Source organism: Python bivittatus, unplaced genomic scaffold (assembly GCF_059951505.1).
Source record: "Python bivittatus isolate LINGU-HERP-01145 unplaced genomic scaffold, Pbiv_v1 ctg000080_np1212, whole genome shotgun sequence".
NCBI classification, from domain to species: domain Eukaryota; kingdom Metazoa; phylum Chordata; class Lepidosauria; order Squamata; family Pythonidae; genus Python; species Python bivittatus.
The window spans coordinates 662,401-679,235 of NW_028277035.1; the positions used below are offsets into that span (position 1 = coordinate 662,401).

Consider the following 16,835-nt stretch of genomic DNA (forward strand, 5'->3'; position numbering starts at 1 on the left):
TGAGGGCACTGCAGGTAGTCTCTAGTACACATGCCAAAATAATAACAACAGCAACAACAATAACAACAACAATAATAATAATAGAATAGCCAATATTTCCTAGAAACTGACTATCATAAGATATTGACATTCTCACCTGAAATCTCAAAATACTTCAAGAGGAAAAACCAGCATTCATAAGATTTGGCAGTCTATCACAACTGTAGCTCTTATTATATATGAAGTACAATTATGATATACTTAATTCATTTAATTTTTAAAATACAGTTTTAGAGAGGCATGTTGTGCTATGATTTACATGGTGATGTTTGTGTGATGTAATGATCCTCCCTAAAGGAAAAGAAAGGACAATACAGAATTAAGTGATCTATGGCTTAATTATATATTCTAAATTTCTGTTTGCTGGGACGATTTTTTCCCCTAAAAATATCTTTACAAGACAAGGAACTAATTTGTAAAAAAGTTATAATGATGTCTTCTTTTTTCATCCAGGTCTGAGTTTTTACTCTCCAAGTTTGTCAAGTTAGCAACTCTTAAAAAAAAAGAGATTTACATTTGGAATGAAAAAGTGAAACCAGAAAGAATCCAGGTTAGGAGAACAAAACCTTACAACAAAGCATTTTTCAAGAATATTAAGTTTCCTTGCTGTAGGCCGTATTTTCCAAGCTGATGCATTCCACATTTGTTAAACCATAAGACAAATTACCCCCAGCTAATATGGTCATATCAGTTGGCTTTAACTCATCCCAGATGGAGAGCATCAGGCTGGGAAAAGTCTGGTGTAAAGCCAGCATAGTAGTAGTTAAGATGCTGGATTAGGAGTGGGGGTGCCCAGTTCCAGTCCTGTGTTAGAGCCAGCTGGGTGATTCTGGCCCAGCTACACTTTCTGGATCCTAGACTGGGAATTCGAAAAACGTCCCAAAAGAAGGTAATGGTGAGCCACTTCTGAAAATGTGGCCAAGAAAACTTCACAGACCTGTGTATGTAGTCACCAGGAGTCCAGACTGACTCAGAAACACCAGAACAACCAAACAGACAAACTGGTGAGCTACAGTCTAAATGACCAGGACAACTTTGCTGAAACAGCTGCGTGGTAGGCATTGCCCGGGGCAGGAAACCTTCTCCGCTAAGGCTACTAGATCTTGGCAGCAAAAATCCAAATGATCCTGAGATGGCAGGAAAGAGAGTTTTCTCAATTGTTGCCAGGAAGCCACGCAGATTACTGCAGTATATTAAACAAACAAACAAACAAACAAACAAACTTTTGCTGCCATCTCAGGATCATCTGGATATTTACAGCCAAAATGTGGTGGCTGTTGTAGATTAATCATGTGCTTGTGATCTGCAAAAAGAGATAGAAAAGGAAAGCTCCTCTGCAAGGAGTTTAGCTCAGCTCCTCTGCAAAGGAGAATTTTAGCATCTGGAGCTTTTTAACTTAGAAATAGAACAATATAGAGGTTTTCTTCCTCTCTCACAATACAGCAGGGATTGGACCTTTTCACCATCTTCTCCTTTCTTTTTTAATACAGTCGCATTTATCTGATTGACTGACTGATTGATTGACTGACTGATTGACTGACTGACTGATTGATTGCAGGTTCTCATAGAGTCCTTGGCATCTCCTCTGAAACTTGAGCAACTCTATGCAGCTCAGGTAAAAGAAAGCACTTAGTAGATACAACCTTTATTAAAAGAAAGAGGGAGAGTTTCTGGATGCTTTGAAAAAGATCTGCACATTCCACATCAGAAGTCATACTACAGTGAAGTCCTTTGGCTGGAAGTGAAGTATTGTCCATGCAGAAACATTGTGGTTTTAAGATTTAAATCCAAAAATCTCTCAAATATATAATCACACACTCCTTCTAGCTTCAATACATCAGTTAACAAAGAAGTTATTTATTTGGAACTAACTATGCAAGACTCCAGAAGGGCCACTAAGAAATAATAAAGGAATGCAGAGCACTCTTAATCTTTGCTGGCATCTTGTGGTGTAGACTTTTACAGCCAAGATCTGATGCTCTCTCTCTCTCAATCTCTCTCTTTCTCCTTCCCTCCCTCCCTCCCTCTTTTTGACTCTGGGAATCTTTGTTCCAAAACCATTATTAGAGAAACATAAACTTGATATAGGTTAGGAACTGGCCATTTTTTCAGAACCTAGATGTTATCAAGTGATCTTGCCCAATGGCCTGCTGTCTTCCCCATCTTCTAGCAGCATGATACCTTATGGGATCTTGTCTGAGAATGCTGAACTCTGATGACATCTCATGTTAGTATTTTTGTGCCTGATCACCAGAATCCTGTGAGATTCAACAATCTTGCAGGATTTCAGCTGTTTTCCTAATCATTAAAACAATATTTGATCTGGTTTTGGCAAAGTCTGGGAGATGGGAAAGAGGGTCAATATTACTGCATTGACTACGTTCATCCTAGTTTGTTCTTAGCTTCAGACTTTAAATAGGGTTCTTGGTTTGTATGTCACCGTAAACAAACTGTGGGCAGAGCTCTCCATGGTTGTTGTCTGGTCTTCCCTGCTGGCAGGAGAAACTTGTGGAAGTGTTCGGCGCAGCTGCTTCTTCAAGAGCAAAATGGCGTTCAGAACCGACTTTAGAATGGACTTTTCCTGCTCAGAGGAGAGAAGTCCACTGGGAAAGAAATAGAGCCCAGGCCTGACCCAGCTGGTGAAACAGCAACTCAGAGAGATTGTGTTGAGTATAAGACAAATTGCGTAGCCAGGATGGAATGGTTTGGATGAGAATGAAATAAAACAAAGCAGGGATAAAGAGGTTGTCATGTCCAAGACCTTAAAGATTGTTTTCCAGAATCCAGTAAGAATGTGACAGAACTTTTCCTTCCTTTATGAATTCCAAAGAGCTAATTTTACTGTAGAAACATTGCTGGAAAGGAACAGCTTAAGTTCTAATTTATATGTCTTTCTGACTTCTCCAACCAGTTCAGATCTGAAGTATTGAAACAGGACATTAGAACAATTGCTGAAAGTATTATCCTGAACACACATTAAGGAGGGAGCTCTGTTAAATATTTATTTTATATACTAATTTATTTATTTACAGCAAGGTAGTTCAATGGCTTTCAGACTTGGAATTTCCTTATAATGTTTGCTACATCACACATGACCTGTGCCATCGAGTTATAATTTGCAGCCTCTGTTTGTTTTGCAGTAGCTGCTATAGATTTCCACCCACTCAAATCTTGATTAATCACTCATTATTTTTATGCTTGCTTCTTTTAATTTGGGATATTTGTAAGTTATGTGAGTGCATTAGAGAAAAAAAGAAAAGAAAAAAGGCTGACCTTACATTCTGTTCCCCCAGAGGCTCTTTTTTGCTCAGTAGAAACCCGCTTTGATGACTACTGCTCAGTTCATATTAGGGACAAAATTGAGTTCAAATTAGGGACAAGGTCTGTTGTCAGAAGAGACAGTAGAATACAGAATAATCAAGGTCAGTTAAGTGTATGTCCTTTCATAGCCTCTTTGGAGATTAGTCCTCAAGCTTGTGGTGTATTTAAATCCCCCTCACCCCCCAAAAAAACCTCCTTGAAGTTTCCTTCCCTTACCTGGAGCTGAACTGAAATTCTGTAGGAACTGGAAGAAACTGTCTTGGACACCTCTACTTGAGGACTCCATGGCAGCCTGAAAGCACCTCTGCATTTCTGTGGTCCCACAACTTCTGCATTCAAGAACTCAGTCAATTTCTTTGTAACAGCAGCAAAGCTAGCCTTTCCTTGTCCAGCATTGAATTTGTGAGGGTCTATTATCCTCACTGACTGGAAGTTTTCCTTATCTCCTGGCTTCTGAACTCAAGGCAATCATTAGCCTCTGTAGCCCCTGGATCACTTTCATTTAGAACATTTTTCTGAGGAATTTTTGTTTCAAGGCAATAGCTGGAAAACCACCACAACACAACAGCCAAGCTGCTGAGGAAAAGGGGGAAGAGGATCCAGCTCTTTCCAGCGTTGCCCCTGCTCTCTGTCTGGATTGCTATGCACCCAGGAAGAGTTGCAAGGATATGGCAGCAGTCAAAAACTGCTTGGTTTGGTGTATCCAAGGAGTTGGTCCTCTACTTTTGCTGCTGAAGCAACAAAAGTAGCATGGCTAGAGCCACTGTGGAAATGTTTGATAAAAAAACATTGCTGACATGCTATTCTTCCAGCTTCACAGCCTGCAGTGGTTTCTGAACAGAAACAGAAGAATGGTTCCTTTGCAGCCAGCTAGGTTCTTCCTGTAGCCATCACTCAGATTTCTTTTCCAAATGATCAGACAAATGCACGCTACAGGCATTGAAAATATGGATTGTGGGTGCTGTCTTACACTTTTGTGTAGAATGGGGGCAGGCAGTTTTTGTTACTCCAGGCATGGCAGTTGTTCTGAAGAAAGGTACTGATTGTAATTTTTTTCACTCTCTTAGTAGTCAGCTAGAGGGACCACTGATTGGCTCATTGTATACTCCATGTTTCAAGGTGTGGCATGGAACTTCTTCTAACTTTTATGGCTGGTCTTCCTAGGCTCTTGGGCACCTTGGGGTTGCTGAAGAATCTGTTATATCTGCACTTTACAATATTGTAAGTATAATCCCTTTGGATTCCTCTTGCAGTTTTAGAGAATTTCAGAGTTTCTTAATCTTGCATTCTCACATTTCTTTGGATTGTTCACTTGTACCAGTGATGGCTAGGAAGGATGGGAGCTGTAATCCAGTGTTATTGATCCATGATTCTCCATCATTTGTGCTGAGCAGCACTTTTCAAGCTTTGAGACCATGTTGCAATGCTGCTTATGTGGTCCTTGAAGCAGGGCAGGAAATGAAAGGTGATGATTGAGACATGCAAGCCTCCCATTTCTTATATTTATTAAAAAATGAGAACATCTTTAAAATATGTTTGAGAACTAGAAAACACAGGAAGCCTGCTAGGCATCAAGGAAACCCAGTGAAGTATTGCCGTGTCCATCGGTTTATCAGGACAGGGAGAGTGCCTTGCCTTGCTCTTGACCCAGGTTGATGAGGAGAAGGATGAATGAAAGGAGGGAGAGTGGCAACTTTGTATCTTCTAAAATACCTAGTTAGGCCTTCAGTTATCAGATGTAAACAATGATAATGGCAGGGCTTTCACAGTAAATTGGCACGTATGTAGCAGTGTGACCATTATAGGGTCAAATATAGCATTTCTCATCATTATGGGCTGTATCAAGACATAGGTTTTGGATTTCTCTTTGCAACTTCTTTTAGATTCTGTCCTGGAGGGGTAGTAATTTAATACCTCACCAGTAGACCCCTTCCTCTGCAGTACAAGATCATTACGACAGGATTCCACCAGCGACATGCCCTCATCTATCTGACTGGAGAATTCATAGCTGTTCTGCCAAGGACTTCTCCCTTTGGCCCAGCCCTCCAAAAAACAGAAGGGAAGGTGCCTTGCATTTTCCTACCCAAAATTAGCAATATGGAGTTTACCAAACCATGAGTTTGAAGATGCCCGCAGGGAGGGGGCAAGCACAAAATGGTGGAGCTTGTATTGTGACATCACAACAAACATTTCATCATTTTGACATCACTGTGATTTACAGAATACAGAATACTTTAATGGCCAAGTATAAAATATATACAAGGAATTTGTCTTCGGTGACAAACAGAATACATATCTCTGCTTGTGCTGCCCCTGAAACTGTGCATCATGTATGTGGGGAAGATTTTAATGAGAAATTCCTTTAGGAAACCAATAAGGCCTATCTTTAAATATAGAAAGGGGTTTACTGGAAAAGGAGAAGGCAGGAAAAATAAAGGCAACAATCATACACAATTTCAAACAAAATCTTGGCTTTGCTAAACTAGTTTCTCATTATTAACTGCTTGAATAAGATCTTGGATTTCAGAACCTATTCAGAGTTCATTGCAGAAAGTAAAATGGAGAGAGATTGGTGCCTGGAGGCTTGTTCAGTAGGTTCTCATTTCTTCTTCTGAGCTTGACTGTCAGTTTTACAGAATGAGAAGGATAATTGAAAGCCAGCCCTTTTCAGGAGTTTGACTTGTTACTTTCCCAATCCAGCAAATGGCCTGAGGCTAGCTGGTAAATCAGAAAACTCTCTAGTGGCTGAATTCACTTTTCTAATGACCCTTGCTTGGAAAATAAAAGCCAGGACTAATTTTAACCACTTTTGCATTGGATAAAAAGGATCACATGGTGAAGCCTTTTGCATTAATAGAAGCAGGCCTTTGAACATAGGGCCATTTTTTTTTCCGGGGGGGGGGGTTGCTATTGTTCCATTTGAAAAGTTAGGGGTTGGACACACCTGACTTATTCCACCAAGGAATATCTGATTTGATTGGAAAGCACAAAATGGGGAGACTTATTTATTAAGAAAAAAACAGAGTTTCTATGCAAAAGTGGTGACCAGACAATCTCAAAGTTGCACTTTGGGATGAAGTTTGAGAACTGGATATAGAAATGGAAGATTGGCAGTGCCTCAAATGAGATTCCAGTTGAGAAGAAATATTTCTGTGGGTTTCTGAAATTTCAACAAAACCAACTTTTGTGGGCCCTGTAGTTTATTGTGACTGTACCACCAGAATTTGGTTTCCTATCATTTTATGGTGGGGAATACATGTACATACATACATACATACATACATACATACATATATAATGTTAACACAATTTAAAAAACATCAACCCTCCTCCCCTTCCAACTAAGCAAAAAACCAAAATTATAAATAAACCTAGATAATGGGTTTGGCTCAGCTCCACATACTGTGATCCACAACCTGCCCCAAATAATTAAGTATGGCATCTGTCTCCAAAACATTGTCCCCCTCTACTACCAGGCCCACCATGATAGAGCAAACCCTGCTGACTCCAGCCTCTCTTGCCTTTGTATTTTTTTTTTTAACACCTTCCCCCTCCACACACACAATGTGTAGACCTAGGACTGGGAAGTAAAGCACAAGACAAAGGAACTGCAGAACCCTGCTTAATTTTCCATTATGCCTCTGGGCCTTAATATGGAGCCCAGAGGCATTATGGGAAACATTTAGTCACATATTAAATGTCACACCAGTTGCTGTATTTGGTACAGGTAGTCCTCGTTTAGCAACTGCCTTGTACAGCAACCGTTTGCAGTTACGACAGTGATGGAAAAGTAAGTTTGCAATCAGTCTTTGTGTTTACGACCTTCGTAGGTCTGTAAAGCAAAGGAAAGTTGAAGTAAGATTGTAAGCACAGTCATGGTTTCACTTAGCGACTGCTTCACTTAACAACTGAGTTGCCGGTCCCAGTTGTGGTTGCTAAACAAGGGCTACCTGTACAGGTGAGCATTTTCCTCTTAGATTACGATGGCAAAAACCACAAGCCCAGGAAAGGCTGGCTTTATCTTGAAAATATAAAATATCTTACGGTACTGATAGCTATTTGCTATTTGCCACTTGTGCACCTGTTCTGTTCTTATACTACACAGTATTCTGGGTTGGACTGCAACAAGTGAATTTGAATCCTTCCAGTTCTTTGCATCTGTGATGTTTATGCAGGATGTCTTTTTAGTCTTATTAATACTTATGTTCTCAGGTTCAGGAGTGTGACAGTCCTCCTTTGCAGTATGAGGCAGCCCGATCTCTGGCTTTGCTTGGTGAGTGACTTTTCTTCTTCTTTATCATGGACATAAAGACCTCCAATGGAAAGGCATTAGATTGATTGGGGCTGCTGATTTTAGATTGTTCAACAGGTATCAGCCTTACCAGGTGGACCAGACAGGAAACACGACCAGATGAGCTAATTCTATTTCATTATAAAGCTACAGTAACAGAATCTTGCAAGTCTAAAAGTACGGTTCTCCCACCGTCTCTTTTACAGCCCAAGAACTTAGAGAGGGTCCCTTCTGAGCTTCTTGCCCCACCCACTATCCAGCTGCGGGCTACGCTGTCTCTTATCTGACCGTTCCCTAGGCAGTGTCTCTGGGCCCCGTCTCCCACGATCATTCCCACAGGGCAAAGATTTCTCTGCCGGCCCTTGCAATTCTGGGATTTTTCCATAGCCTTTCTTTAAAACAGGACATTGCTATAAACAGTGCTCATTGCAGCTAGTTGCCTTGTATCATGTATTACACCAGGCGAATTCATTAAGCATTGAAAATACAGTTACTCGTGGAAGGTGGTGGGGTGGAGGTGTACACAAAACATTGAAGCAAATTTAAGCCAGCCCTCTGGAGAGTGATGTCTCTTCCTTCTAAACAGCCTTTGGACTGAGGCAGAACTCTTTATTGATTGTGTGAAAGCTCAAATGATGAGAAACAGGGCAAAGCAGGGATTTAAGCTGAGAGACAGCACAGGCATAATTTTTATTGGAGTCTCTTTCATTACAGAAGTATCCTCTGGACTGACATTTTTTACAAAAGTGATTGCTGCCTGGCAAGCATCCTTGAACGAAACAAGTGCAAGATCTGTGGTCTTTCTCAGGTGGTTTAATGCCACTTCCCAGAGCATAGGGGTCTAACTGAAGGAAAAACAGACAAAATTAGGAGAGTTGACAAAATGAACACTTGAACAAAAGTAATTGATTAGGTATATAGCACAAGCTCTATGCTGCTGTGGAGTGGTGAAAAGGTGGGTGAAATGGGAAGCCATACTGCTCTTTCAGGCAAAGGAAAAAAATATTAATAAGACAGCAGTAAAATTTACAGCTTGCCAGAGGAACCTACTCTAGGAACAGTCTAGAATGGAGTCCTACAGAGGATGATGGCCTTATTTCAGCATAACACCTGAAGCTAAGTTGCATCTTCACCAAGCATCCAGTCCTTTTGTTGAAAGTTTCATGAATATCTCTTCTGAGCTGGAGCACCAGAACATGGGACATTTCTGAACTGATTTACTATGCTCACTGTGCAAGAGGAAGATCATTATTGTTAGGAACAGACTCCCAGGAAACAGTGAATTCTCATTGTGTATGCAGTCTTTCCATCTTGAAATCAGGCAGCAATGGAAAGAGATTAATTCCTAACTAGCTGAAACTTGTCAGACCACCTCCTGCAACATTTTCTGTTTTAGATTCTATTCTGTAAGGCACTTCACATTTCTCATTTTTAGGCAATGTATACAGTCTCTTCTGAGCACATGCACAGATGCACACACCCATACACTCACATACTGTACTGCATATACACAGACACCAGCCCTTGAAATATTTGCCTGCCCTTTTTCTCTTCACTGCACTCACTGAGGAAAAAAAAAAACTGATCTCCAGAGAAAGAAAGAAACTGTTGCTTGGGCTCTATTTTTTTCCTGCTTAATTCTGATATTTTTTAATAAGTAAAGTCTCTGTCTATAACTCCTGGTAATTAAATGGATATATTCATGTTCAGAGTCGGTTGATTGGAGTGGCCTAGAAGCTAAGTTAGTACGCAAAGAAATAATGCAAAAGTAATTAATTAATTAATTAAATTTATATGCTGCCCATTTCCCCCAGAGGGTGACTCTGGGCAGCTTACAAGGGCTTGCTTTGGAGATTCCCAATATAATGCACAGTTTCCCTTGTGGTCTGCCACCCAAGTACCAGCCAGGTTTGACCCTGCTTAGCTTTTCTGGAGATCAGTTAGAGTTGGCTAGGTGCTGCCACCTGAAGCATTTCTGAATAGCTGATCTTAACAAAAAAAGAAATCAAGACAAAGCAGTTCCATACTGCCTTTGTTTCCATGAATGCTTTATAATTTTGACTTCTTGTTTGACTCACCTGCAGGTGCATCTTCCAAACCCTATTACTTATTATCTGGCTGGTAGGAATATCAAGGCAGAATTAGTGCTTCTCTTTTAGTGTTTAAACCAACTGGCACAGGTTCTCCAAATTCTTTCCCAGGCACAGACCTGAGGCCTTTCACATGCCAACCATACACTTTACTGCTGCTCTCTGATTTCATACTCATATATTGTACTGACAGCCCTGAGTTGGCAGAACACCATAGCTATCTCCATTGTCAATCCCACCCTACCTCTTTTGTTCTATGCCAGTCTCCTGACTTCCCTTCAAGGTAGCAAAGCCTACCAGGTTTATACATTTTGAGATTGCCCTTGGGCAGTGTTGAAGTAAGGGAGGAACTTGACTTAAACCCAGTACAGCTAAAGACAGCTTTAGGTTGGGGATAAGTTGAGGGCAACAGTAGGGGCACTTAGCAGAATGTTGCCAGGCATATTTGTACCACGGTTAGGTGCAAGTGGGGAAAGACCTTGAGTCTGGGCTACAAAGATACACAATACTTGGGTCATAAGACTTAGAAGCCTCACCTGTTGAGTATTCAATGATTTGTCAACACCCCACTCCATATGACAGTTACAGGGGTCACTACAGCAGACATGTCCTTCCTGTGGATCGAAACCTATAAATATTAAAACTATCTTTGCAAAATGTGTGATGAGTGAGTGGGAAAATATGTCTGACAGCTGGTCAAGGAAGGATTTTTGAGTTTGAAAGGAAGAGAAGGATGTTGATGCTGGAAGGAAGCACAAATCTAAGTGCTTAGATGTTTGAAAGGGTTGTTGTGTGGAGAAGTTAATACTGTACTCACATAGGAATGTGCCTCAGGCCAATGTTCTGTATTGTAAAGGGTGGGGATTCAGCTGTCATGACTTTCTGTGGCAGAGAATGCAAAATATATATGATTCTTGTTAATTTTATCAGATGCAGACAACTGCGAATTTTGTACTGGCTGGAATTTGGGTTAAGATCCTGGAACACACATTTTTTAAGTCAAGGCTAAAATTGGTTTTTGTTTCCTAGTTCAGGGAACTAATAAGCAGTTACAGCATGGTGAATTTGTTAGATTTCTGTGTTTTAATTACTTCCATCATTAGAATCAAACCTTATAGTGAAATAAAGATGTTGAGGCATATATTTCCAGATGGTCTCTGGGTTGAGATTTAAGGCAGGCAACTTGTGCACAGCTGGGAGTAAGCCCAAGTACAAACAGTGGCCATATGTGTAAGCAACTGTACATATAATTAGGCTGCATTATATTGCCCAGTAATACACATTTTAGTCCACTTTGAGGATTGAAATCACAAGAACCTTGGGATACTGATATATCTGACCTGAGTCTTATGGATAGCAGTTGCTGGTTTTCTGATCTATTACAGCTTTTCTAGGATTTATAATAATAAATTAGCTTACCAAAGAGCCGGGTCCTGGAGGCTGAGGCTGCTAGGCTTCATCTGTCAGTAAAAGTGTAAATTTAAGGGCTGTGTCTGGTCTCTGTCTTTTTGCAGTCTGACCATGGTCCATCTAGCCCTCACAGCGAAAACTCTTCCAGCCTGCTGAAATGATGAGAAAGGGCTGTAGCTCATAATTGTGTGTGTTTTTTTTAAAAAACCTGAGCTAACAATTTCTGGGGACAACGTGAGTTGTAATCCATTACATCTAGAGGAAGCTTAGAGCAATTCCAGATTATTTGCCCCTGGACCACATATCAGTGTATTTTTCTGTGATGGCTCGTGAACTTTCAGTGAAGGGGTTTTTGTTAGTTATTGTTTTCCTTTTCTTGGTCTCACGACTTCTTGATTCTCTGGAGTAGGTTGCCTAGAGACCTGTGTAATGAAAGTGCTAATTCGACACCTGAAAGTGGTGAGCCTGAATCGGAGAGAAGACACACTGGCTGCTCTGAAAGTAGCTCTGCAAGCATGGTCAATAGCACCCTCCTTCGAGGTAATATAGCAGAACGTACAGTATTATGGGTTGGCTAATGCTTACCTAAGCTCTGGGCAACCATTTCTTTCTGGAATACGACTTAGGAGAACACTGCGGTGCCTAAACTAATTCAGCTCCTCTCTCTTCACAGTGGTATTGTATTGGGGCTCGATCCAGTTTAATTCGAAATCTGCAACGCTTGGTGAATTTACAGGAACCCTTGGACAACATCACCTTCAATGCCGCTGTTTGCTTGGGGTACCTGGACAAGTCCAATCCAGTTGCCCAAGAGACAATGCTTATATGTTTGACCCATACAGACCGGAAGAAGACGTTTCAGGTGGGGAAGGTCCACCTATGAATGCAGAGATTTAAGCTGCATTTCTATCTTCTCACAATGTTTCTAGGGTACCTCAGAAACATTTGCCCAAGAAGAGGAAGGGAAGAAAGTAGAATTAGATTTGACCTGCATTTTAATCAGAGAAGAAAGCTCTCTTGGGATTATTAATATTTCTGTTTAGAAACAGATTTTTTTTTAAATGATGTCCATTGTTCCCAGATGGCTTTGGTTTCCTTTTCCACCTGATAGCTGCTTTTCTAGTGACAGGCTTGGTGAGTAAGAGAAAAATGGTACAAATACAGAAAGCTGTACAAAGAATATTTGAATTATATCTGTTCTGTGGCTCCACCCAATGGTGGATGGAAGCCCTGATCCAGACTGAATTAGACAAGACATTGGGAAATGAATTATTGGATCTCTGAGGAAGAAAAAGGCTGCAGAAGATGGAATGGAAAATTGGATTGAGTAGTGTTAGGAGAACAGACTTAGCATTTTTTGCTGCAAATTTGCATTAAAAAGCTGCATTATTTTAAAAAAGGCAATAATAAACAGCTGAAGACAAAAGCGTAGGATTGAGCTGACAAGTGTTCAGATGCAGAATGATAGGTTCCTATGAAGTAAAAATATGTTGCCATTGGCCTTTCCCCACGTGCACTTAATGAAGGTACAGACATATGTGAGCAACCTCTTTTTTTCTACGTTTCCTCATAAGGTTACCTTTAAGTGATGTCCAACTCATAATTGATGCAGCTTAACATAATCCTTGGCTGTTTCAATGTTAAGTATTGTTGTCCTCCTCAAGCAATCAACAAGACCTGGCAGATTTTCCATGAGTTTGGTTTGACATAATTTACCAACCATTCAGTCAGCTGACTTTTAAGGGATGGGATCAGCCTGATACCTATTGGCCATTTTAGAATGGAGCAAGTACACCATCTCCTTGAATACTATCCACTAAGGCCATTCTTCTTTGAACTGTGGGAGAATCTGCGTCTTTAAAACTGGGTTCTCAACGTATACCAGCCAGGTCACCCAAACATTCTATGATTTGGAGCCCTGGATCAGTCCAGACAGCAGCTGATCAGTGGTAGTGAGGGATGGGAAGCTGACTGCCCAGTGGAGTGAGAGTAGGTGTGTGTGTGTGTGTGTGTGTGTGTGTGTGTGTGAGAGAGAGAGAGAGAGAGAGAGAGAGAGAGAGAGAGAGCATACTTTGCCACTTCATAGTATACCACTCCTCCACTCTAGTCAACTGTTGTTTGAGCTGCTTTTGAATATGGGTTTAGCACTCTTCTGGAAGAGTGTTAAACTCATGTTAGTTCATTTTGAAGCATTCTAAACTCAAGATGTAAAAATGCAAAATACATTTTGGAATCTCCTTTTTTAAGGTTTGTCAGGAGTTGTTGGACAAGTAGCTTTCAGTGCTGTTTTTAGCAATAGAGTTCAAAGGCTGGCCTAGGTAACCTGAGCCTTTCCATATTTTTCCTGAATGCCTGTGAACTAGATAGGCCTTTGGGGATGCAGCCTAAACTGTTCTTCTCCTTTTCCCTAATCCTGTGACTGTGGATTATTCTATCCACATTTACCTCCTGTAGGCTTTGGTTATGCTGGTAAAGCACATGGGCATAATGAATGCTATCATTATCGGGAAGGTTTTAGATCATCTGGAATATTCTCCAGTGTACAAGGTAAGAGATTTTGTTCTATGGCTATGTGAGCCAGTACTTTATTCTTGGCAGTATTTCCTACTGATGTGCTGGTCTATAAATCTTTCTCCTACTGCACACCCTCTAGGTTTGGCTGTTTAAGATAGCTGATTAACTATCAGGCTTTGATATATAGATTCTAACTGAATTTACCTCTGTTGATCATTCATTCATTCATTCATTCATTCATTCATTCATTCATTCATTCATTCATTCATTCAGTATCCCATCTTTTGTCCACATAATGATTAAGGTGGTGTTGTAAGCATTAAAATCACTATCCTCAAAAACAATATTGTATAGTTAACAATGAAAAACTTGGTGGATGAGTTGCAGAACTGGACAGGATAGGAGAGGCCTCAAGAACTGCATGGAGTCTGATTTTATCACTGTCAGGAATCTGTGCTCAGTCCAAGTTTTGTTTTAGACACTAGGGAAAGTTGCAGCTAGAACAATAAAAATAAAGATCTTGTAGTACTTTAAAGACTAACAGTTATCCAGCATAAGTTTTCAAAACTAGAATCCACTTCATCTATAGACAATTTATTAAATAATACAGTGTTCTACCCATTGATTTTTCTGCAAGAGACTAACATGAAAGTGGAAAAAGACCAAAGTCTTTCTGCAGACTTACTTAATAATAAGTCTGGACTTAGTGGGTTAATATTTGTAGGAAAGATCTGTGTGGTGCTGAACCCAAATACAGACCATGGTGCATATATAAAGACCACTATATATATTCCTTCTGGACTTCTCATGTGTGTGTATTTTTTTCATATGTTTGGTGCATGAACTTTAAGAAATAGTGATTGTGGATAATAGGGAACAGCCATTCCACTTGATGCAAAATAGTTTAATAAGGGCCAAGTTGAAGAAGCATGTGCTGAAATCCAAATCCCATTACTAGCTAAGTAGTTCACATTCCCACTGTCTCTTTCCATCCAGCATCGTGCTGATGCCACAAAATTGTTGACTACCATAGGGCTTGAAGTAATCCAACAGGAAGGACTAGAGGAGGATGTTTTTAATGTGCTGCTCAAGAAGTTATCTGATGAGCCTTTTCTGGTAAGAGTGAAGACATTTGCACCTATTTACTTATTCATTTGATTTATATCTTGGCTTTCCTCTAGGAGCTCAAGGAGGTGCACATATATTGTCTCCTTCAGTTTTCCCCACAACCACCACCCAGTGGGTGGGGTGGACTGAGAGAGTATCCAGCCCAAGCTCACCCAAATTATTTCCATGCCTGAAGGTAGACTTTGGCCTGGATCTCTCTGGTCCTAGTCTAACTTTGTAACCACTATATCATCAAATTGTGATGGTTCATTACTGAGTTCCATTAATTTTTTTCTTAGGACCCAGTTGTGATCAGAGGCCCTCTTCTGTCTTTCCCATACTTAAAGAAGAATATGGTTGAAGCTGTCTATTCCTCAATACTTTTCTTTCTACTACATTTATTCTGTACAGTAGACAAACTTCATCAGTCAAGGGAAGGGCAAGTCTGTCTGAGGTTCCACTGGGTGATTGTTGCTGATCATCTAGCCTTACAGGTAGAGCTCTTTGTGCTAAGCCAGACGTGAAGAAGGTTCCCCAGAGGGTTCAGGTCCATGCCCTCAAACCAAGATGCTCTGTTGGTTTGGTAATAATATACCTGGGTCATGCTGAAAACCACTCACACAGATAGCTTAAGATTTAGCATGTTAAATGAGTTGTTTGAGTTGGGCAAAACTGATCTATGCTCAGAGTCAGATGGAGATTAAAATCAGGGGACCTGGCCTGCATGGAAGATGGTGAGCGACATCTAAGCACGAAAGAGGAGGAGGAGGAGGAGGAGGAGGAGGAGGAGGAGGAGGAGGAGGAGGAGGAGGAGGAGGAGGAGGATTATTGATGTGCAGCTGATATGGAGAAAAGCACAACAATTTTACAGGAAGAAAAGAGATGACAAGCCATGAATGTGGCATAGCAAAAATTCCCAGATTGGTATTGCCCACAGGCTGGGGAACTTTCATGGAAGGCGATCCTATGCATATTTTCTGTTGAGTCTGTTGAGAACAGAAGGACAAATGTGTCTGGGAGGAAGATTGGCACGGGTAGAAACTGGCACCCTGTTTCATATTCTGCTGCAGGTCAAATTTTAGGCACATCCTGCTGCTATCCAGCTGCTGCTCTCATTTCTGTTCTAACAGACCTTTGCAAAGTTCATGTTGTATCTTAATCGTGAGGCCTTTATAGCTGTGTGTTTTGAGAAGAAATGGGCATAGTTTTTTATCCAGGACCATTCACTGAAGTAATTAAAATAGCAGCCTCCCCAAATTTACCAGAATTTCAGCTCTCATATTTCCCAACTTCAGAAGCTGTTTATTGTACTCAAATTCAGGGAGCTGAAATCCTAGCTAATATGGAGATGGGAAAGCTGTCCTAGAATGGGAGTGTTTATTTGTTTTTCTGTCCATGTTATACTGCAGTGCTGCTCAGCTACCCCAGAATGCAGTTGACACATCTCAGGTGCTGTGCTGTAATCTATGGATAATATTGATTTTTTTTTTATTGATTATGTGCCATCAAGTCATTTTTTACTCTTAGAGACCACATAGATAGATTTTCTCTATGATGATCTATCCCTAACCTGTTCTTTCAAGTCTCCCAATGGTGCACCCATTGCCACTATAACTGAGTCCATCTATCTTGCTGCTGGTCGTCCTCGTCTTCTCTTTCCTTCCACCTTTCCCAGCATCAGAGCGAGGTCTTTGCATACAGCAGCATAAAAAGCTCATCAGAGTGCATCCCTAATTTCACTGCAAGGGGAGCATTATGAAAGGGGCTCGCTAGCTAGATGGGAAGTAGTCCTTGGGTTTGTCAGGAGTTTGACAATATAACTGGAGCATTGTATGGTCAGCCCTGCAGTTGTAGTTGTGTTAGTGTTAGCCACTATGTAGGTATGTAGTTTTTTGGGTTATGTAGTTATAACTAATAACCAAAGTAGTGTACCTCTTCTCTAAGAGTTTTTGGCTAGAGACTTTATGTTTGTGGATAAGTCTTGGATGCTGAATTTATGAGAAGAAGTGTGTTTTCTTATATTTTGTATACAACTTGTATTTTATGAAGTTTTGCATTTTTTT

At 40.6% G+C, this 16,835-nt stretch overlaps 1 protein-coding gene across 1 annotated transcript in view; it reads left to right on the forward strand.

Annotated features, from left to right (window-relative positions):
* The window catches only part of HEATR9 (HEAT repeat containing 9), a 31,574-nt gene that overhangs the window by 6,488 nt on the left and 8,251 nt on the right, over positions 1–16,835 (forward strand). Inside the window, exons 4-11 of the mRNA XM_088133460.1 lie at positions 493–589; positions 1,598–1,654; positions 4,525–4,581; positions 7,573–7,633; positions 11,561–11,691; positions 11,825–12,013; positions 13,606–13,698; positions 14,662–14,781. Of these exons, the coding sequence (XP_087989586.1) occupies positions 493–589; positions 1,598–1,654; positions 4,525–4,581; positions 7,573–7,633; positions 11,561–11,691; positions 11,825–12,013; positions 13,606–13,698; positions 14,662–14,781 (805 nt within the window). The remainder of the gene's footprint in view (positions 1–492; positions 590–1,597; positions 1,655–4,524; positions 4,582–7,572; positions 7,634–11,560; positions 11,692–11,824; positions 12,014–13,605; positions 13,699–14,661; positions 14,782–16,835) is intronic.